This window comes from Taudactylus pleione, unplaced genomic scaffold (genome assembly GCF_031769625.1).
Source record: "Taudactylus pleione unplaced genomic scaffold, aTauple2 ptg000098l, whole genome shotgun sequence".
In the NCBI taxonomy this organism is placed as follows: Eukaryota; Metazoa; Chordata; class Amphibia; order Anura; family Myobatrachidae; genus Taudactylus; species Taudactylus pleione.
The window spans coordinates 2713290-2737621 of NW_028284500.1; the positions used below are offsets into that span (position 1 = coordinate 2713290).

Consider the following 24332-nt stretch of genomic DNA (forward strand, 5'->3'; position numbering starts at 1 on the left):
AACGCCTGCCATTTGTGGGCGGCCCTACTGACATCACGAGTGATGTCAGTAGTGGACTCCCTGCTCTATTAGAGCAGGAAGTCCACTCGGGCTTGTGAGACCAGAGACCCTACAACAGGGTCTCCTCGCAAGCCCGATGGTCGCGATAATTGCGACCATTTCCTGCCCGCTCGCACTAGCTGTTGGTGGGCACCCACAGCTTTGCGAGCGGACATAGAAAAAGAAAATAAATTCCTCCCCGCCCTGATTCAGAGCGTGTGCTCACAAATAGCAAGCGCCTCTGAATCAGGCCCTTAGGCCACCTGTGGATCTATAGCACATTATGGCACTTGTAGTTCCACAACCAGTTTGCCTCCACTTCTCCATGTGAATATTGGGCAGCGTAGCCTAGTGAGCAGTTTTAAAAGTTGTATAAATAAGTAGTGATCTTCATCTAGGGTGTATTTTAACTAAATGCAGAGGGACGTTTTAAAATGAAACACTGGGGGTCATTCAGACCCGGTCGCAAGCATCGAAGTGCTCGCAACCGGGTTGATGGGTAGCCCTGCACACACGCAGCGGCCGCACTGCGCATGCGCAAGCCCCGGAACGAGAGAGAAACACTCTTGCGCCGGAGCTCGCTACTGTTGATGTTGATCGACAGCTTGCCCCTTTTTTGTAGGCGGGCCGGGGGGTGGTTTCCAAAACGGAGGCGTTCCTTAAGGAACGCCTACCATTTTGTGGGCGGCCGCACTGACATCATCAGTGATGTCAGTGGGGACCTTCCTGCTCCATCAGAGCAGAAAGCTCCCTGGGACTTGCGAGTGCGCAGACCCAACCTTAGGGTCTGGTCGCAAGCCCCGATGGTCGCGATGGTCTTGACCATCACGACCATCAACCTGGTCGGTCGCTAAAGCTGTGGGTGGTAACCCACAGCTTAGCTAGCGACCAGGATACCGCACTTGAAAATATGATCACCATCGCGACCATCACCCTGGTCGCTAGCTAAGCTGTGGGTGGTAACCCACAGCTTAGCTTGCGACCATGAGGCCGCAAGAAAAAAAAAGAAGCGCCCGCCCTCATTCAGAGAGAGCGATCGCTTCTTGCGACCGCCTCTGAATGAGGTCCACTGTGTTTATGGAGTGAATAAAAAAAATTAAACTTACATTTACTGACAGTGGGGCTGTGTGTGTACAGACATATTGCAAACATCATTACATATCCGCATTATATGTTTCATACACCCCAGAAACAAAAGAAAAAAAGTCACAGCTCCTCTAAATTGGCTGGCTCGGAGGGTGGCTGAATCCTGTGATGTGGGTGGCTTCGCCCCCTGCTATGTGATCCGCCACCCCTGCACTAGCACTTGCGTAGTATATCTCCAGCCTCCCTCCCCCTCTGTACTCCAATCCCCTCGTCTTTACAGAATTCCCCTTCTCAACTGTCTGCATCTAAAAAACATCACTTCAAACTAAGCCCTCATCTCCTGCCCCTCCTTCTAATTACAGATGCAGAAGGCGCATAATTCCCAATTGTACCCCTATAAACACAAGACGGAAAGGTCTCTGTGTGAGCTCCTGTGCAAGGCTGATCCTTGTATTTCAAACCACAAAGAGGAGGGGGGAGTAGCAGAGGAGGGAGACATATATATACTATTCAGGACAATGGATCTCTGTGGAGGAGTGAGCATTTTAGGGATGGTAAGAGAGTAGGCCAAGCTGGTCATTTGACCTTACGGCCCTATAGCAGGTGCACTAGTGCACTGCCAGTATGCCCTCACTGCATGGTGTTAGGGCTAAATTCCCTCTGCATGTGCCACACCTGAGCTGGAGTGGGGGATAATTCTCAAGGTTTACACTAACATTGAAGGTTTTAGATGATTGTTTTAAAAAAGTTCTCCAAGCTATAAAAAAAAAAAAATTACAAGAACACGCAAACATGTATGTACAGGGGAAGGGGGGGCTCTTCTAAACAACAGCCATGTTCATTATTGTGAGCCGGCCTACAGCTGCACCGCACTGACGTACATAACTATGGGGGATACAGGGGTCTATTTACTAAGCAGTGTTAGGAGACAGAGTTAAAAGTGATAAGGTGCCAGCCAATCAGCTCCCAACTGTCATCTCACAGGTTGTGTTTGAAAAATGACAGTTGGGAGCTGATTGGCTGGCACCTTATCACAGAGTTATCACTTTTCCCTCTGTTTCCTAACACTGCTTAGTAAATAGACCCCAAAGAGACCTGGCATGTGTACTCGGTGGTGGCCTCTGACCAGTAGGATGAGCCACTATTCATTGATTCCTAGAAAAAGGGCATACTGGTTCTGCCAGCAAAATGGATGCCTCCGCTGTGCATGGGTGACAGGCCCACTTTAAAGCTGCATTACCTTCTAATTTTAGTATTGCTGTTTTCCCTCCCCGGAGACCTGGGGGCCTGCCCCAGGCATCCATTTTTCCCAGGTCTCCATGGGTTTACACTTGACCTCTAGTTAAAAACCAGGGCTTGGCAATCTAAGGCATTCGCTTAGGGCGACAAGGTTTAGGGGGTGCCTAAAACACTAAATTAATTATATAAACTCACTCACTATTCCTATGTTCATTCATTGTGGCACCCCCACAATTGGCACCAACCACTGTCATGGACCACCAGTCGGCATCTTTTGACTTGTGAAGCTGCAGTCTGCTGCTCCTCCGTGTCAGTGTGGCACTAAGCTTTGATGTCACAGCCCAGCGCCATCTTCCCAGTCTGACACAATGGAGACAAAATGGCCCCACTCGCGCCATACAATGTGAAAAGTTCGGGAGCAGACACAGGACCTCATTCAGAGTCGGTCGAAGCGGCCGCACGGTCGTACAGAAAAAGGGGCCGGATATGCAAATGATGCACACGCATGTTGCGTCCCTAAGGTCGGATCGTTAGCTGGCCGACCAAGGGGTGGATGCGGTCGAACCACTAAAAATACGCCCACATGTCGTACGCATAGCACGTCATCTCCGGCTACATAAGGATTAATCGCGAGCATCGACAGCCATCGGAACTGGTCGTAGAGCTAAAGGTTGACCTGACCCTCTCTTAAGCTCTACGATCATTTCAGTGTAAAACCTCCCATGTCACGTGTGCCATGACACTACTTTGTAATTTATGCACTCCCAGAAAACGCCGTTCGCATAATGAGGCACGCCTGCGTTCGGATCTCCACACCCCCGTTTTCAAGCACCTTCCCATGTTACCACCCACAAACGCCGCAATCTGTCACTCAAACTACCGACCTGGCGGTGTTCAAGGAGAGAGAAATTTCTGATCGTAGCGGCTAGCTTGCGCACGCGCATTGCGAACTGTACGCATGCGCAGTTTAGCGAACATCGGCTGCGTACGACCGTGCGGCCGCTTCGACCGACTCTGAATGAAGTCCACAGTTCCTGTGGTGCGTCCAAGCTGTGGGGTGACCCTAGGGTGCTCAGGGCACTCCCAGCTGCCCTGTGTGTGGCAGTCTGAAGGGTGAAGGGGGGGTGTTAATGGGAGAACCAATCTCATTGCTCTTGCTCTTCACAATCCCCCTATGCAGCCATTTTAAAATGGAAAATGTAAGAGTTATCTCTAGATAGGTGGTAATGCATTTTTACACAGGTTCCATAGTGTGCCAAATGTCTAGAACTGTTCCATGTGAGAAAAAAAAAGGGGCAACATAATACAGGAAAATAGCCTCTTATATTTATATACATCCACAAGATGAAACGCATGTAACGTTAGTGGCAAAGTGATATTTCATACCCTGTTGGAAAGCCTTCAGCAGTCACAGTGAGAGTGGTCAGCAACTGGTGTGCTGAGGCTGTGTTACTAGTCTGGAAACATAGTTCTCTGCCGGATTGGAAGTGTGTGGCTTTGCGGGAAGAGGCTTCTGTGGCTTTGGCTCAAAGTGAAAGGCGGCTATTCTGAGATTGGAAAAAAAAGGCAGGTTTAGTGCTGCACCAGTATTTTCCCCACTGTTCTACTCCATCAAGCTTTGCTCAGACTTCATTATTCTACTCCAGCCTACTAAATGAGCTGTTACTGGTGCTCCAAGATTTACCTCACTACAAATTATTAAAGTGGCACTTTCCAAAATCAGACAGGCTGTAGCTCTCTAATTTCTAAAGATACACATATTCCTCAAACAAATTAGATTTAGGGCCATATTCAATTTTAGGAAATAAGTCAGAGGTCAGACTTTTCACCATCATCACCGTTTTTTCCTGGGATAAAGTATCGGGTGCGTTCCTGCTTATCCCCGTATTCAATTAGGAATCAGCGAAAACGGGACCCGGCGGAAAGGTAAGTATCCAAACGTCCTGTCACTTTTGTGGAAATCAGCCTGTCACCCCCTAGAAGATGGTCTGACATGGGGGATCACTATGAGTACCCCCGAATTGGCCTGCTGAAGGTAATTGGGGTTTTTAAACAGCCGGGGCAGGTGCATAAATGTGGCTTTGAAGAAGTGGTGAAGAATAGCACTTAGCTTTTTTTGGGGGGGGGAAATAACTAGTCCCTCCCATCAAATTTGGGGTACATGAAAATGGGTGCAAGCATATTTTTAGAATACCTTTGGGAGACATTCCAAGGGGTGCAGGCTACTTTTTTAAAGCCTGCACCCCAAAACTCCAATTCTGCACTTTTTTTCGCCACCTATTCAGTGGTGAAAACTTATCCCCGTTTTTTCTACAAAGACTTTTCCCACCTGCGAAAAGTCTTTGTAATTGAATATGGGGATAAGTGAAACTGGCGAAAATTACTTCATCTGCGATAAATTATCGCCGATAACGGACTTTTCGCCTCTAATTGAATATGGCCCTTTGATGCATTGTCACTGTTCTCCCACAAATGGGGTGATGTATTAGGCCTTCTAAACAGTAGAGAAGTAGACAAGTGGAGAAGTTCCCCATAGCAACTAATTAGCTTTGAGGTAGCATTTATCAAGTACATTCTATAAAATTATAGGTAGAAGCTTATTGGTTGCTATAGGCAACTTCTCCCCTAGTCCATGTCTCCAATTTTTGGATGCTTGATGCATCCCTCATTTGTTTACAGTTCTGCAAAACAGGTAGCGACTGTATTATCTGCTGAATTGTAACTGTACTTTGCTTCATGTGCCCCATTATAGGATCAGATCTCCACCAGTTCAGGGCTGGCGCAAGAAAAGCAAACAAGTCCCCCTGAAATGTGTACTCTCATCTGCTTTATCTCATCTCAATAATCTAACTCCACAAAATATAAACGTATTTCTGTACTACTCTAGTCACGTGACATGCCTCTGCCAAACTCCTCCCATACACGGGCGCAAGCTGGTGTGTCCCTGCAAATGATCCCACATGAGAACCTGTGTATTTGGCTGGAAAAATAGCACAAATGTGGATTTAAGAATGCACAGAACAAACAAATTTGGGTGTGGTACAAATTTTAGGATGTCAAAAGCTGAGAATGTTGACGCCGGAATCTCAACATGGACAGAATGTCGTCATGTCACCACAACCTAACCTCAACCTAAACCACAGCCCAACCCAAACTGCAGCCTAACCCTAAAATGATCTGTTGACATTCTGACAAGGATGACATTCTGTCGTTGTTGACATGTTGATTATTGACATTATGTCCATGTCTACATTCTGATATTGACATCCATGATTGCTTGTACACCCACCTACATTCCGTACTTTCCTCACATACAAGTTACTAATACACCCCTCCCCTGGCTCCTTCTATGTGTGATTGACATCTAATTTAAAAAATGAAGGGGTGGGATCCTTAAAACCTGGACTATAATAGCGGAGTGTGGGAAGCTCTAAAAAAAGACAGAATCTGATTGGTTGCTGTGGAAAAATCTCCACTTTTCCTTTTCAGAGGCATTAGTAAATATACCCCTTAGATATTGGGGGTGTCTGGGCAAAAAAAAAACAGTTCTGACTAATGGCACCATGTATTTTTCCTGCGCCAGGTCTGACCCAACATAGGACAGGTGTCTGTGGGGTTTTAGCGCCATTTTTTTTTTATGGATCATTGTTATGGATGAGGGTCAGCATCACATTACGATATGGCAGTTTTATGAGGTAATACTCTGTATAGCACCAAGGCACTGTCATATACTCTTCTACGTAAAATACATGGGACAATTATACATTTAAATATAAAACCACTGGCGTGAAGATTTATGTGGAATAATGACTTGCACTCATCTCCCATAGAAAAGCAGGTAGACAAACACGAGGCTGGGAAGTGGAGGATAATTGCTTTATCCTCTATGCACTGTAGTTTCTGGCGGAGCCAACCTCAGCTTTCTTTGTTACATACGACCTCTTCTGCCAGCGTTTTCTCTCTCGGCTTTCCTAATAGTTCCTTCACAGGGATTTTAGCCAGCTCCCTCCATTTGCACACAGTAGTTTTTAGGTCCTGTCCACCCAAGGAGTTCACAATCTAATTTTTAGTGTCCAAACGCCACGGAAATAAAGTGTCTTTCAAGGTCACAGAGGGGCTGACGCATTGGAGTCATACTACTAGAGTCTCCAGTGGGTCTTTGGTTCACAGCCAGTGCTTTTAACCACTGAGCCAACTCTTTCTCCCATTGTAAATGATACCTGTTTATGTGAAGTTCTTACAGCTCTGGTGTGCATCTGTCTGTGTGGGGGGCTGTTAGGAGTAGATCTGGGGTATATCTGTCTTTGAGGGGCCGCGATGAATAGATCTGGGGTGTATCTGTCTTTGAGGGGGCTTTTTCCAGCAGCTCTGGGGTGTATCAGTCTGTAACTAGAAGTCTTGGCACAACGCTCACATCATATTCCGTATATATAACTATGTTTAGTTTTTGTACTGGAAGTATTTTGACTGTTATTTTTTTAATCTCAGCTGGGCAACCTTTCAACTATGTGCTCTTAAAAGAAAGAGTGAGAGAGACGTCTGGCACATTTAACCCCTTCTCCGCTAGGGAGAAATAGTCTGGAATAACGCTAACAGTGCAATTACAGAATGCAGCATGAAGGCACAAGTCTTAAGCCAGAGCCCGACAGGACCCTAGGCAAGGCACTGGTTTAGGACCCCTCGTCCCCTCCATTTATCATTAACAAAATATTGATGCCAAAATGGGTTAGAGTAATACGGGCCCCTCAGTGTCCACTGGGCCCTAGTTGGAAGCTCGAGATTATCCGCCTCTACAGAAAGCTACACGATTAAGCAGTTGCATGAATAGGTCAGTCTAAGGCTATGGACTACTGTTTAGATTGGAATGTAGGGTAACACTCTACATGTAGGGTAACATTTCATAGAAGAACTGTACTTGGTTCTTCTATGAAATCCATATTTCTGTTTATAACCAACCAGATACGTTCAGAATCCGAGAAAGTGTTGGTGGGCACTGAACTTTGCATTTCCCAAACCTTGGCCGCAGACTGAGGTGAGGATAGATAACTGAGGCAGTATGAGCAGAGAGGAGCTGGTCTGCGGACAAAATGTTGTACTGGACATGTTTTGCTATTATAGATATTAGGGATATATTAGGCTTGTTTTGGTCCTGCATAAAAACATGCACATATCTATATTGTATATTATCATTTTGATTGGAATAACTCACGAGCAGGGCCCTCCTTGCCCCCTAAAACCAGGGTGCCTTAGTACTGGATGTACCATTTAAGATCCAATTATAAATGTTGTTTATTAATTATTATTAATAATAATAATGTGTTTAATTCATATGTATATACTTAATTTATGTGGACATCTTGCCCAGTGGGCGTACAAATGATTCTATGCCCTGATACCAACTGTGACCCGGGTCCCAACCAACCATATTCTGTCTATCATTTAATAGAATGTAATAAATAATTGAAGGCTAGTGTCTGATTGGTTGCTATGGGTAATACCTCCACTTGTCTTCTTTAAAGAATGGATAAATCTCGGCCTTGGAACCAAATTGTAGATCATTATTATTTTTCTATGTTGTGTAAATAGGAATATTTGTTGTGAATTATACTAAATAAAATGTTTCTCCTTTTGCTTTAGGGTTGTGTTTCTCCTGCGGAAGATGCTACACCTGTTTCTTCTTCTCTCATTGTGGCCTGTGCTTCCTCATTCGGCCTCAGCACCATTTTCTGTGCAGCAACAGCACCCCACCCCAGACCCCTGCTATGACGAGCATAGCCTGCCACGTCGCTGTGTGCCTGAGTTTGTTAATGCAGCCTTTGGAAAAGAGGTCCAAGCCTCCAGCAGCTGTGGCCGACCAGCCACCCGTACATGTGATGCCTCTGACCCAAAGCGGGCTCACCCACCCTCCCATCTCACGGACCTCAACACAGCTGGGAACATGACTTGCTGGAGGTCAGAAAGCTTCCCACGTCATTCCCCGCAGAATGTCAGTCTGACCCTTTCCCTGGGGAAGAAGTTTGAGGTGACCTATGTTAGCCTACAGTTCTGTTCACCTCGACCAGAGTCTGTGGCAATTTTCAAATCCATGGACTATGGCAAGACCTGGGTTCCTTATCAGTATTATTCATCCCAGTGCCGTCGGTTGTATGGAAAACCTAGCCGTGCCAGTGTCACCAAGCAAAACGAGCAAGAGGCATTGTGCACAGATGGACAAACAGATCTTTACCCACTCACTGGAGGCCTTATAGCCTTTAGCACCTTGGATGGAAGACCCTCTGCTCAAGACTTTGACAACAGCCCTGTGCTCCAAGACTGGTTGACTGCTACTGACATCCGTGTGGTCTTCAGTCGCCCCCACCTCCAGGGGAATAGGGATTCGGAGGTATCGGAGGATGGTCCAGGCTTCTTCTACTCAGTTGGAGAATTTCAAGTGGGGGGAAGGTGCAAGTGCAATGGGCATGCTTCTCGCTGCAGCAAAGACAAGGAGGGACGTCTCATCTGCGACTGCAAGCACAATACCGAAGGGCCAGAATGTGATCGGTGCAAGGCCTTTCATTATGACCGACCATGGCAGAGGGCCAATGCCCGTGAAGCCAACGAGTGCATGGGTAAGTGCTTAGCAGCCCACACAGTTACTGTGTTCATGTGAACTGAGTTTCTTATTTTTGAAAGAATTTTGTGAACCTACAAAATAAGAGATCATAACGGGTGAAAATAACACACAAGAAGTATTAATATCACAATTGGAGTACTTGATGTCTGTTTTAAATATTACTGTTAAACTAGTGTTCATTCCTATCCTAATGTTCTACTACAGCTTTTCTAATATATACATAGCATTTGTTTTACCTATGAATCTACAGGCTCTCCTCTACTTTTATAGTCCAAACTGATGTAATTTTTAGATAATATGCAGGACAGAGATGGTTATACTCAGAAATGATAGTGACACATATTGTATAGGTTTTATAAGTACAGTTATGGTTTTATATTCTATTTAACTAATACACACTGCCCAATCAGATCAATCACCTCTTTTTATGACAATTATAATGTCCTTGTCCTTAGTCAGTTTATAGGGAAAAAACAAAATATGCATGTGTGTTCAGCTGCTCCATAATTCTTTGCCTGTGCCTATTCCCTACAGCATGTGTCTCTTATCCAGTCTTACTGATAGTTGTCTCTCTTACATCTCTTCCCAGCAACCTGTGTCCCTTCTCCATCTCTTCCATCCAGTCTGTGTCTCTTCGCCATCTGTTCCTTACAGCCAGTGTCCCTTCTCCATCTCTTGCATCCAGTCTGTGTAATTTCTTCATCTCTTCCTCACAGCCGGTGTCCCTTCTCCATCTCTTCCCTACAGCTAGTATCTCTTCTACATCTCTTCCCTACAGCATGTGTCTCTTGTACATCTCTTCCCTACAACCTGTGTCTCTTGTACATCTCTTCCCTACAGCCTGTATCTCTTCTCCATCTCTTCCATACAGCTTATGTCTCTTCTCCATCTCTTCCATAATGACTGTATACCTTCTCCATATCTTCCATACAGCTTATGTCTCTTCTCCATCTCTTCCATAATGACTGTATACCTTCTCCGTATCTTCCATTCAGCCTGTCTCCCTTCTCCATCTCTTCCATACAGCCAGTGTCCCTTCTCCATCTCTTCCATACAGCCAGTGTCCCTTCTCCATCTCTTACTTACAACCTGTGTCTCTTCTCCATATCTTCCTTGCAGCCTGTGTCTCTTCTCCATCTCTTCCATGACTGTATACCTTCTCCATCTCTTCTCTACAGCCAGTGTCCCTTCTCAATCTCTTACCTGCAGCCTTTGTCTCTTCTCCATCTCTTCCCTACAGCCTATCTCCCTTCTCCATCTCTTCCATACAGCCAGTGTCCCTTCTCCATCTCTTACCTGCAGCCTGTGTCTCTTCTCCATCTCTTACCTGCAACCTGTGTCTCTTCTCCATCTCTTCCATCCAGCCTGTGTCCTTTCTCCATCTCTTCCATCCATCCTGTGTCCCTTCTCCATCTCTTCCATCCAGCCTGTGTCCATTCTCCATATCTTCCCTACAGCCTGTGTCCCTTCATATCGTCCCTACAGCCTGTCCCTTCTCCATCTCTTCCCTACAGCCTGTGTCCCTTCTCCATCTCATCCCTACAGCTTGACACTTCTCCATCTCTTCCCTACAGTCTGTGTCTCTTCTCCATCTCTTCCCTAGAGCCTGTGTCGCTTCTCCATCTCTTCCCTACAGCCTGCGCCTTTTCTCCATCTCTTCCATACATCCTGTGCCTCTTCTGTTTCTCTTCCATACTTCCTGTGCCTCTTCTCCATCTCTTTCATCCAGCCTGTGTCCTTTCTCCTTCTCTTCCATCCAGCCTGTGTCCTGTCTCTTCTCCATCGCTTCCCTACAGCCTGTCTCTTCTACACCGTTCACTACAATCTGTGGGACAGATACTGAGAGAGTACTATGCCAGTTTGTGTAGCGTATAAATGCATACCCGTGTGTATGCAAGCTGGCAGACCCTCATGTATTTTGAAATTTATGACCGGTGCGGTGGAACAGGGTTGGGAAGGGATATTCTCACATAGGCAGAGTTCAGTGAGGGCGTGTTTATGCAAATGTGCCTTGTGCAAACCATCAATTATTGGCTTATACTCCAGTTAGGAGGCATATCTTCTGCACCAGCTACAGGGCGGGTGCATATCACACTGATTATGACAACTTGCCATATACTAGGCGCAGATGCTGCCAGTGTGGAGGCGGGCGCACCTTGAGAAATAAGAGGAAATACTTGTTTTGCATGCACTGTTTTTATTAGTAATTTACACCCATTTCACCACCAACTTATTATCAGCCACTTTGTTTCTTTTCCATCCTTCCCTACAGCCTGTCTTGGAGATTCATCAATCCTTCTAAAAAGGAAAAGTGAAGATGTTACCATAGCAACCAACCAGATTGTAGCTCTCATTTTATAGAATGTACTAGACAATTGATAGCTAGAAGCTGATTGGTTGCTATGGGTATCACCTTTGCTTGTCCTCTTTAGAAGGGTTGATAAATCCCCTCCGTATCTCATTCCCAGCCCACCCCCAAAGCATCTCTCTCTTGTCCTTTCCCTCAACCATTATTTAGCCTCACCGGCCTCACCAGTTGCCTGGCAGCTGCTTCTCTCATCTTCACCATAAAACTCCTTTTGTCTTTGTCTCTTTCTGTTCTGCAGAATCTGACCCAAGTCTCGCCCCAAAGTAACCTTCCCGCACTTTCTTTATTCACTTTTGCTGCCACCTTGTGATATTTTTCACAGCTATCCACCACAGATGCGCTTTTCGGCCACTTAATACACGTAACGCCTGGAAACTACTTTTTGAAAGAAGAATGCAGCCATTTATTGTGCATCATCGTCCCCTTACCTGTACAAAAGGCCATTGGTAAAAGCACAACTAATCAAAAATGTATAGAAAACACATTAGAATCCATCATTACGTACATGTTACTTTTCATGCGCTTTGCCCGTTTTCCCAGCGCCTATGTGTGAATGGGCCATATAGACACTTTATAAGTCTTTTGCCCCCTCTCCTGCCCTTTCTCACTTCTCCCTTAACGTGCCTTCCACCTTGTCTTACATTTTGCTTTCTCTTTTGCTGGCTGCACACCCGCCCCACACTTTCCATGACTTTTTAACAATGACACCTCATCTGCTTTTGAGAACAGATGCTCTAATTAGCACCAATTAAAGGAATCCGCTCTAGTCTTAGCCGGAGGTCCTCTTGCACAGAGTCTCTTCCCATGTCTCTCTTCTCAGTGGAAAGGAAACCATCTGTGTGGGAGGCATCTCGCAGCATCAACCAGTGGCCGCAAAAATAACTCAGAGATACTGTGCCAATATCAGGAAATTCTACACCTGTGAGACCAAAGATTCGGAGCCACATTCACAGCTCATGCCCTGAGTGGACACATTTCCAGGACAACACCCTCATAGTTTGCTCAGCAGTACAGAAGGTAGAGTTAATTAGTTAATGACCTGTTAATTAGAGGGATGGCAAATCTCTGGAATTTGGCAACCCCGGCAAAATTCAATTTACAGCTGCCCAATTAGGTAACTGTGTCTTCACCTCCTTGCTTGCAAACATTGCCTCATTTTTTGCTATTTAATCAGCCTTTGAAGGGTTATTTGGGTGTGGTTTAAAAACCAACTTTTGTGTAGCCAATTTAGCTATAAGCCCTTATTTTAACTTGTCTTTTGGACATTTTCCTAAACTGTTCCCGGGTCATCGTACATTGACAGACCATGTTAATGAACAGCCCTTTAGTAGATAATGGAAGGGTGATGGTCTGAAAAAGAATGTCACTAGTTCATCTCTCCATTTTGTAGCCCCCCCCCAGCTCATTTTTGTGTAAACTTTTCTTAATTAGTTTTCAAAAGTTAACAAGGCACATTACATTCCCCAATAAATGTATTTATTTATGTGTGTCCTGTTTGCCTGAGAGGTAATTCAAACAAGGGCTATTGCCAAACGCCTTCAGTAAATTGTGACCACTAGATGGCACTTTTCCAATGCTTTTGACAACATTTCATTGTAGCTCAGGTGAACAAGTAATAAGTAAAATCCCAAAGGTATTAACGCATGCAAAGGGGCAATGATCTCATAAACCGATGGGAATAAATAATAATAATAATAATATTACAATTAATACAGGTCTATCATGAGTATATAATATAAGTAGTTTACTTTTAAGAGTACTGTATAGTAAATCAGATTATTGATAGTCTTCTAGTCTTCAAAACAGTGTATCTAGAGTGTAATAGTGTATCTAAAAAATGCAAGGAGTGATGCTGTGCAGATCTTAGTGAGAAGATGCTCTGTTGAATGGAGGTAAAATCCCTACCTAGGTCCAATATCAAGGTCAGACAAAGGGTTATGGCCATGGATTAATGTCTGAAATTACAATGTCCTTGAACAGCATTTTAAAAGCTATGGGCACCCATAACAAGGTTATGAAAACATCACCAAAGAGTTTACTGATAATTGCTTTAATTAAACCCGTTCCAAGACCACTGCGGCTGTTGCAATGAGACTCCAGCTGTCCTACAGAAAACACGACGGCATTGTGGGTGTTCTCACGCATTAGCTATTTACAGCACACTCAGGCAACCTGTGGCTCCACAGCTGCTGTAGAACTACAAGTCCATGCAGGTCCTACCAGTCAGAGAGACAAGAACAGGGAAGCAGAAGTTGCCTACCTCTACAGTATCATTAAAATTTTATTTAATAGAAAGCTAATTTATCATAAAAATTAGCTAGAAACTATTTACATTCATTTAAGTAGCAAACCACGAAACACCTTTTTTATTACATCTCTGGGAATTGTACTTGTATATAAATATGATATTTAACAGTTGGTGTGTTATACAAGCAGCCTGCTGCTGCTATTCCGCCCCCCCTCCCCCTCTCCAGTAACACAATGCATGATCCACAAAATAGGAATAAACTTATGACATGGCTCAGTTCAATCCATCACTTACACAAATTTTTGTTTTTCTCCATCCATGCTGAGCTAATAAATTGCTTTTGTGTAAAGATTTTATTCCAGAATCTATGTTTAAAGTCCAATCTAGTAGATGCATTTGTGACTTTAATTAATTGCCCTCATACACCTCCCTGCCCAACGTCTCTTTTTTATGTTTCCTTTGGGTTTCAGTGAAGATAAAATATTAGCTGTTCTGGGCTCCTTTTAATATTTCTATAATCTTATGTGATTTATGATGGTCTATAAGAAAATGGCAACTTCTCTCTGAATATGCTAAGTGCTTGTCATTCTGCCATCGATCCTGCTGGGTTATTACAGTTAAAGCCATTACGACAGCTATATAGCTAAATCAAAGCGCCCAGCTAGATACAACAGTTCTGATTTCCTTAACCCTGTGTCTGCCTCCATATATAGCCAACAGAAGTATGGAATAGGATCATGTCTGTCTAGAATACAGATCTTTATGTATGTATGTATACATGTATTTGCGTATTGCTTCATTTGTCATTATTAGTGTGTGTTTTTTCTTTTCTGTTTTCCTTTTGTTTTCTATTACACAGGTAAAAAATGTTTCCTAGGAAACTTCCATCAGTATATTCCTATATTGGATGCCATAAAAATGTACATCAGCAGTACTGAATATGGGCATGGTAAACAAAAATGCGTATATTGTCTGGTATGCATTGGTGGATGCATCTCTGCGGCCAGACCAATGTTATCCAAACGCTTGGTGTCATAGAGATCATCGTCATTATCAGTGCACCCATGCGCTAGTCCTATCCCTCATGCAAATGATGCGTCTAATAACAGGCGTACTTAGGCGTATGCGCAACTTCACATAGCCCGTTAATCCACCCATTCAGGCGCAATTGGAGATGCGACGGAGTTGCATTGGACTGTGAATCGGCTCCGGAGCAACCCAGATTGCCTTGAACTACCGCCATGTTGCTGAAGTGTATTAGTGCACAAGGCGTGAAAATGTCGATGAAAACCGACAGCTTGTAAAGTTACAGGGCAACACGCGCTCTGTGCATATCAAACACTTATACTACTTTTCCATCTGAATGCTGGGTCGCAACCGAGATTTCGTTCACGCGCCTATCCCGGATGCGACCTGGCTGAGACCCCATACAGACAGACGGCTAATGCAGGGTCGATGACGCCATCGGCATCACGTGATGAGCCGGCGCTTGGAGATGAGATCATGTAGTGAACAGGACCCGGGTCGCATCGACCCAGGTTATCCGTTCACACTGCATCGCGAGCAAGGCTGAATGTGCGTTCAACCCTTCTCATGACCTAGGTTGAAATGCCGGGTTGCTTGTCCCGACTTATTTCAACCAGTTCCTTTCACACTACACAGTAACTCGGGTTTCTGCGAGTTCACGGGCAATAACCCGGTTTATTGCTGCTAGTGTAAAAATGGTATATTACTAATCATGAAGGGTTACACAAAATACAAAGAGATTCAATTAATGCAAACTGTGCCGACGGCAAGTAGGGACCATTCAGTAATATTATGGCACTAGGAGAAACCATTATCATGTACTGGTGCTTAAAGCCAGCTTTTTTATGTGCACGCTTTAAATCAGTGTGTGACTATTAGAGCAGTTTAGCAACCAGACGTTTGCTTCAATTGTCCAAATTCAACTAGATGACTACATTGAGGATTAATTGGTTGGGTTAGACGGTGTAATCATTGTGGCTTTTATGTCCCTCAGGTCACCATCTGTGGCCAGAATGTCCTCTCGCTTCTTCCTTTTTTAATAATTTATTTATTTATTCAGCGTGCTCTTGCAATTTTATTTGCAGTGATTGTTGTCCAAATAATGAGTTAAAACTTTTTAATTCGTCTTTTTTTTTTTTTTGCGGGTGGCGCATGTGGGTGTGTTGTTGGGGTCTACTTAAATGGCGAAAAACTGTATCCTGGAGGTTTTGCAGAGCCCCATATGTCAAAGGGAATAACATCAGCAGTATTTTTTTTTGCTTGAGTAAGCCTCCAAGTTCTGACGTGATACCTGTTATGTTAATGCCATCTCAGGACGGCATTAACAAGCAACAATGCCGTAATATTTGAAAAAATATATATGTAATTGTTCAATAAGATAGCGTTTAGTAATATATGTAAAACTATATATATATTTTATAGTGCTGATTATGTGTGTATTTGGATTTATAAATAAATCATGATTTATTTATTATACCAAATGGAATTTAAAGCAGAAATTTGGAGCTACTGGTTGAATTGCGCGAGCAGAGGCCAGCGAGAAGGAAACTGGCCCAGCTAACTCCTATTGCTCCGGAGCGATGTCTTTTTGATAAATACAGACAATACGTGACATTTTCGCCATAGTAGGGGGATTAATAATAAATAGGTATGTGTGTGTCTTTACCAATTTAAATTTGATTGGGTGATATGTAAAGCCCCTTCTTACACATGTTATAGCCAGGAAACCCAGTTACGAATCATTAGTTCAGGGGGTCTGAAATGTATGAATTTAAGAACGGTGAAGACCACCCAGTTCCTGTACTGTTGCGGTGTCTGCATCATAGTGCTTGCAGGTTTGGCACGTCAGACGCTCCTGCTCTGCTCAGTGCTCTCAGTAAGGGGCAGACCCTAGAAGTGGACACAATGCCTTCTCCTTGATAAATTGCTCCTCTCTCATGATGCTATATTATTCCTCTGACATGTTAATGAATTTCACAGCATGTCTGGAAAAACTCGCACCTTAGCTGAGGCTTTTCCAGGAAGGGGGGAGAGGGAAAGGGTGGGGGGCCTAGCAGGCAGGAGGAAATCTTGTTTTCATTATACCCTGCCTTAAAAATAGTAAGAGACGTGGAGATGGTCTGTGGAGTTTGGGGGGGGGGGGGAGGAGTGGGCTCTCGCTGTTGGTTTTTATAAAGCACATGTGGCTTATGAAGCCATCAGGCCCCCAATAGCTGTAAAACGGTCTGAAATTAGAAATTGCTTTAACAGGGCATGATAGATATAACAGCTCTGGCACACAGATTGCACCAGCCGACTAGGCTGCACAAGAACAGAACCAGCTGTCATCGAGCAAACAGTCTGACCCCCAAAAGCTGACAATCTAATTGTAATCTTTTCTTTCCGCCTCCTCCTTTCCTCCTCCCGTGTGCCCCCTCTTTCTTCATTCCAAAGCGCCCTTAATTTCTTACATTCTGACCTCCCTAGCACCTGGCTCTGTGGGGTAGTGAGAACACCCAGCATCTGGAGTACAGATTGATTCTAAAATGTGCAGCAGACCCTGTGTACAAATACACACATCCCTTAAATACATATACAGACATATATTATATGGCCCTAACTTTGGCAAAATACATGGATCTCTGTGTGTAGCTAACACATATCAAATAGGCTGGTTGTGCTGGTTTATGTGTTACATTTATAAAAGTATTTAGCTACTCACATATTTGGTTATATTAGAAAATAAATATATATATATACTGAAGTGGCAAAAGTCATGCGATAGCCGTATGTAAAGGTAATAGTAGGTGAGGTCACTATACTGTGACATCTTGGAAAAGCCCAGACCTGCATCAGTCATGGAAAGGTGACGTGAATTGAGAGTTCGAACTAGGCATGATAGTGGGTGCCTGACGGAGGGAACTTTCCATTTTAGAAGTTCTGTGTACATTCAACATTCCGCGATTTACAGTGACAGGTGTGTACCGGAAATACCTCATGGAAGGCATTACCACCCACCATGGACGGGTGCTTAATGATCATGACCTGCGGCGTCTGGTGAGAATTGTCAGAGGTAACAGTCAAGCAACACTGGCTCAAATCACATCCGCATTCACTGCAGGAGGTACCAAACGCATATCCAGCAGGTCAGTGCAGCGTTCTTTAGCTCCACGGGATATGGGAGCAGACGACCGACCAGAGTGCCCCTATTAAGACTACGACACCGGACACAGCGGATCACCTGAGCTCATGATGTCGCTAATTAGACCCTGGAGGACTGACAACATGTGAAGTGGTCCTATGGGTCACGGTTCCATTTGTTTTGCGCTTATGGTAGGGTGTGGCACAGATCCCATGAGGCCACGGAGCCAAGTTATCAACAAGTTATCTAATCCTGGCAGGGTACTAATGACAGGTGTCGAAATCCCGATGCCTGTCATTAGACCTACGCCGGGAGCCCGACACCAGGGTTACCGATCGAAGGGGGAGGGGAGGGTTAGGTTAGCGGCATCCGGCGGGGACTTAAGGTTAGGCACCCTCCCGGGAGGTTAGGTTTAGGCTAGGGGAAGGGGGGATTTAGGGTTAGGCACCCACCTGGAGACCTAGGTTTAGGCAGCGTGGAAGGGGGGGTTAGGTTTAGGCATTTAGAGGATGGTGAAGCACTTGGGGGGTAGGTTAGGGTTAGGCACCCCTAAAGGAGGGTTAGGGGGTAGAATACGGATAGTTAATACTTACCTTTTGCCGTTCGGGATCTTCAACCCTGCCGGAGCTTCCGCTGTCGGGATTTCTACCTACTACACCCCAACAACATCAGTCCCAAGTTATCCAGAATTGGTTCGAGTAGCCTTCTGGAGAGTTCTGACAAATGGTGGAGATCTGATGGTTCTATGCCATCGATGGCAGAGATACGCTGATGCTTTTTCCTTTTTCTCTCCTAGTGCAGGGGGGAATGGGGCTTAACCCCACCCCCAGTTCAGTCCCGCTCTGTTCTCTGATTGCTACTCTGTTTAGCTCCCCACCTGCTAAGTTGCCCACCACCCACACCAATGGTTTCACGCCTTCGATGGATATTTACCACCAGTGGTAAACGTTCATCGTTAAATCACTCATATCATTCATTTTTATGCAGCCAATGACCAATGAACGACCAACGATGCGCGTTCCCACATGGACGATAACGACATTGCATGCAGGCCAACCTGAACGATATTGTTCATTTTCCATAGGGGTTTGCGATCGTTGGTCATTCATCGTTGGTGATATCGTTCATCCAACATACCAGGAAATTCAAGGGAGATCATTTGCTGAAAAGATCGCCCCGTGTGTACGCACCATAAATCTTTCTGCACTTTTTAAATCTGCCGCACCTGCAGTGCATCATGGTATTACCAAGGTGCAGTTACTTGCTCATATTTACTCTATTCACAAATCAGAATCAGGCCCTAAGATGCAAGCTTCCTTTTATGTTAAATCCTTTATATATTTACATCCATTAAGAAACAAAAGGAAATTATGAAAGCACTGCATGTCTTCTTAAAGTATCAAAAGATGTTTTTAAAATAAAATAAATCTATTAGTAGCCATTTGTTTTATTATATTATGGAGAAAACAAGATTCTCAGTGCACCCTAACAGTCCACGTTTTAAGGATATCCATGCGTGCACAGATGGTATAATCAAACTGGCTGAGGTACTAATAAAGGCCCTGATTCAGAGCCGGACGCTCTGACCAGAGCGCTCGCTCTGAATCAGGGCCCACCTCCATTAATATGGAGCGTCTTCCTGGACGCTCGTATAGCTGTGGGTCACCACCCACAGCATATACGAGCGTGCAAAATGATGGTCGCGATGGTCTTGACCATCGCGACCATCGGAACTGCGAGCAAAAGCCTGCGGTTGAGTTTCTCAATCGCAAGGCCAGGAGTGATTTTGGCTCTATCAGAGCCAAAATCACTCCCACTGACATCACTAGTGATGTCAGTGGGGCCGGCTTCAGACGGTAGGCGTTCCCTTGGGAACGCCTCCGTCTGGCAGCCACCCCCCGGCACGCCCACCAAAGGGGGCGTGCTGTCAGTCACCATCGACAGCACGCCCCCTTTGATGAGACACTCCGAGCGAAGGAAAGTCCTTCGCTCGTCGGGTCTCGCGCATTCGCACAACGGAGCTCCCTCCGTCGTGCGCATGCGCTGTGGGGACCATCGACCCACTTGCGAGCGGACAGCCGCTCGCGAGTGGGTCTGAATGACCCCCTAAGTCACCTGTGTTTGAGCTTGGATTTCCTTAAAACCTGTACTGTTAAGCTGGCCATACACTAGACCAGGGATGGGAAACCTTTTCGTGCCAAGGGCCATTTGGATATTTATAAAATCTTTTGCGGGCCATACAAAATTATCAAAAGAGACCTCTGCATACCCGCTGCGCTGCCTGCTGCCGCTGAGGGGGAAAGAGCCCTGCCTGCTGCTCATATTTGCCTGCTGCTCCCGGCCCCTCGGAAAGGCAGACAAGCCACACAGCCACCGGAGGCCTCCCCTTCCCCCCCCCCCCGTGGTTCCACGATAAACCCCGGCAGCAGGTTGGACCCGTGAAGGGATTCGCGCTGAAAAGCATCATCATGGCCCTACCCCCTGCCATTAATCGTGGCACTGTGTAAAAGGGGCGGGGCCACGATAACTCAATCGCACGGCCACACCCATGCTTCATTTCCTTTTGCCACGACACGCCCCCTGTGAAAGACCGACAGCTCATTCTCAGAAGGAGGGAGCTAAAAGTCGGTAAGTATGCTGCTGCTGCTGAGGGGGAGAGAGCTCTGCATGCCTGCTGCGCTGTCTCTGCTACCAGCGAGGGGGAGAGAGCCATAGCTGGCCGGGCCTGATGAATGATGGCCCGGTTCCCCATCCTTGCACTAGGCCAACTTACATCCAACCATCCAACTAGTTGGTTGGTTGTTGCTACATCCAAGTTGTTGAAAGGATCTCTGATATCACAACCATGTGAGAGCAGCAGTGCGGACCCGCTACCAGTGTTACTATCGACGTGGTCATAGAGGGGGAATATAAACCTGTGACGAGCGAAGCGTGGCGATCAAAGCGAGACCGCGAGGGGACACTTTTGCAGCGGATCTCATAGTTGTGACGTCAGAGGTCCTTTGCAGCACATCGTTGTAGACCTAACCCTAGTTGGTTGGAATGAAGATCTGGTAAGGTATGGACAGGGCCGCCATTAGGGGAGGACTGACAGGTTTGGAGTCACGGGCCTGGACAGAGAGAGGGACACACCTAGGGACGGACTTACCAGCGATCAGGGCAAGCTGGGCCTGGTGCCATTGATTATTTGGGGCTGTCTGCTTTCCGGTCGCTCTGTGCTGTAACATGAGATCTGGCAGGCTGAGGTTGCATTGCAACAAGGGCAAACAGAAAATGTCTGCCCCCATAGCAGGCTATGGAAATATGGCTGCCATCAACCAATGGGGAGCCAGGTTTCCTTTCCCAGGAACCCAAGGGGCTGTAGAGGGCAAAGGGGGCGGGGCTTATCGGGGGAAAGAAGACTACAAATAAGTTTGTAAGGGGAACTAATGTACTGTGTGTGGCTTAAGTCTGACAGGCAATGTGTGTGTGTGAGGGGTGTCACTGATAGGCAGAGGGGAATGTGTGTGTATGTAGGGGGGTGTCACTGATAGGCAGAGGGGAATGTGTGTGTCTGTGTGGGGGGGGTGTCACTGATAGGCAGAGGGGAATGTGTGTGTCTGTGGGGGGGGTGTCACTGATAGGCAGAGGGGAATGTGTGTGTATGTAGGGGGGGTGTCACTGATAGGCAGAGGGGAATGTGTGTGTCTGTAGGGAGTGGTGTCACTGATAGGCAGAGGGGAATGTGTGTGTCTGTAGGGAGTGGTGTCACTGATAGGCAGAGGGGAATGTGTGTGTCTGTGTGGGGGGGTGTCACTGATAGGCAGAGGGGAATATGTGTGTATGCAGGGGGGGTGTCACTGATAGGCAGAGGGGAATGTGTGTGTCTGTGTGGGGCGTGTCACTGATAGGCAGAGGGGAATGTGTGTGTATGTAGGGGGGGGTGTCACTGATAGGCAGAGGGGAATGTGTGTGTCTGTAGGGAGGGGTGTCACTGATAGGCAGAGGGGAATGTGTGTGTCTGTGGGGGGGGGTGTCACTGATAGGCAGAGGGGAATGTGTGTGTCTGTAGGGAGGGGTGTCACTGATAGGCAGAGGGGAATGTGTGTGTGTCTGTAGGGGGGGTGTCACTGATAGGCATAGGGGAAAGTGTGTGAGGGGGGGTGTCACTAATAGGCAGAGGAGAATGTGTGTGTGGGGGTGTCACTGATAGACAGAGGGGAGTGTGTGTGTGTGTGTGGGGTGTCACTGACAGGCATAAGGGAATGTGTGTGTGTGTGGGGTGTCACTGATAGACAAAGGGGAGTGTGTGTGTGGGGGATGTCACTGATAGGCAGAGGGGAATGTGTGTGTATGGGGGGTGTCACTGATAGGCAGAGGGGAGTATGTGTATGTAGGGGAGTGTCACTGATAGGCTTAGGGAATGTGTGGGGGGGTGTCACTGATAGGCTTAGGAGAATGTGTGTGTGGGGGGGTGTCACTGATAGGCTTAGGGGAATGTGTGTGTGGGGGGTGTCACTGATAGGCAGAGGGGAATGTGTGGGTGTGGGGGGTGTCACGGATAGGCAGAGGGGAAAGAGGGGAATGTGTGTGTGTGTGGGGGGGGTGTCACTGATAGGCAGAGGGGAGTATGTGTGTGTGTGTGTGTGGGGGGTGTCACTAATATGCTTAGGGAATGTGTGTGTGGGGGGGTGTCACTGATAGGCTTAGGGGAATGTGGGGGGTGTCACTGATAGGCTTAGGGGAATGTGTGTGTGTGGGGGGTCACTGATAGGCAGAGGGGAATGTGTGTGTGTGGGGGTGTCACTGATAGGCATAGGAGAATGTGTGTGTGTGTGGGGGGGTGTCACTGATAGGCTTAGGGGAATGTGGGGGGGTGTCACTGATAGGCTTAGGGAATGTGTGTGTGTGGGGGGGGTGTCACTGATAGGCAGAGGGGAATGTGTGTGTGTGTGGGGGTATCACTGATAGGCATAGAGAATGTGTGTGTGTGGGGGGGTGTCACTGATAGGCTTAGGGGAATGTGTGGGGGGGTGTAACTGATAGCCTTAGGGGAATGTGTGTGTGTGGGGATGTCACTGATAGGCAGAGGGGAATGTGTGTGTGTGTGTGTGGGGTGTTACTGACAGGCAGAGGGTAATGTGTGTGAGGATCACAGAGAGATGGGAATGTGTGTGTGTGGGGTCCCTGACATACACAGGGGAATGTGGGGGGATCGCTGAGAGAGAAAGGGGAATGTCAGGGGGGATCACAGAGAGAGGGATCCCTGAGAGAGGGGATTATACAGGGGATCGCTGAGAGGGGATTATGGAGGGGATCGCTGATAGAGAGGGGAATGTCGAGGGGATCGCTTATAGCAGGGATGGGGAACCTCAGGCCCAGGGGCCGTATAAGGCTTGCGGAATCATTTGGTCTGGCCCTCGGAGCTTTTCTCTGCTACCCTCATCTGGCTAGCACGGTGCTTAGAATGGCTTCCTGCAGCCAGAATCTATGCAGAAGCGTCCTTAGGATGCTTCAGACGGTCACACTGCTTCCCTTACAGCTGCCCAGAGCATCCTCAGGATGCTCCAGGCATTGCTGTAACCACCGGCGATTGTGGCCCTGTCCCCGTGTGATGTCACACGGAGGGTCGTGGCCTGCACCAGGCCTGCGAATACTAATATATATATCAAGATGGCCCTCGGCAGAAAAAAGGTTCCCAACCCCTGACTTATAGAGAGGGGAATGTGGAGGGGATCGCTGAGAGAGAGAGAGAGGAATGTGGAGGGGATCGATGAGAGAGAGAGAGAGAGGGGAATGCTGAGTGGATCGATGAGAGAGAGGGAAATGCGGACGGGATCGCTGAGAGAGAGGGGAATGCAGAGGGGATCGCTGAGAGAGAGAGGGGATTGTGGAGGGTATCGCTGAGAGAGAGGGAGAAGGGAATGTGGAGGGAATCGCTGAGAGAGAGGGGAATGCGGAGGGGATCACTGAGAGAGAGACGGGAAGGTGGGGGGATTGCTGAGAGAGGGAAATGTGGAGGGAATCGCTGAGAGAGATTCAGAAGGGAATGTGGAGAGAATCGCTGAGAGAGAGAGAGAAGGGAATGTGGAGGGAATCACTGAGAGAGAGAAGGGAATATGGAGAGGATCACAGAGAGAGAGAGAGAGAGAGAGAGAGAGAGAGAAGGGAATGTGGAGGGAATCACTGAGAGAGAGAGAGAGAGAGAGAGAGAGAGAGAGAGAGAGAGAGAGAGAGAGAGAGAGAGAGTGAAGGGAATGTGGAGGGAATCACTGAGAGAGAGAAGGGAATATGGAGGGGATCACTGAGAGAGAGAGAAGGGAATGTGGAGGGAATCACTGAGAGAGAGAAGGGAATATGGAGGGGATCCCTGAGAGAGAGAGAGAGAAGGGAATGTGGAGGGGATCACAGAGAGAGAAAGGAATATGGAGGGGATCACTGAGAGAGAGAGAGGAATGTATGGTGTTGTCACTGAGACGAGGGAATGTGGGGGGATTGCCGAGAGAGAGGGGAATGTGGGGGGATCACAGAGCGAAATTTTGGGGGGGGGATTGCGGCTGCATGGTACAATACATTATTTTTTTTTCCTTATTGAGACATGGCACATGTGATG

General features: G+C 46.7%; 1 protein-coding gene across 1 annotated transcript in view; it reads left to right on the forward strand.

Annotated features, from left to right (window-relative positions):
• Positions 1-24332, forward strand: part of NTN3 (netrin 3) — an 88185-nt gene that overhangs the window by 14140 nt on the left and 49713 nt on the right. Inside the window, exon 2 of the mRNA XM_088470370.1 lies at positions 8002-8972. Within this exon, the coding sequence (XP_088326496.1) occupies positions 8024-8972 (949 nt within the window). The 5' untranslated portion in view covers positions 8002-8023. The remainder of the gene's footprint in view (positions 1-8001; positions 8973-24332) is intronic.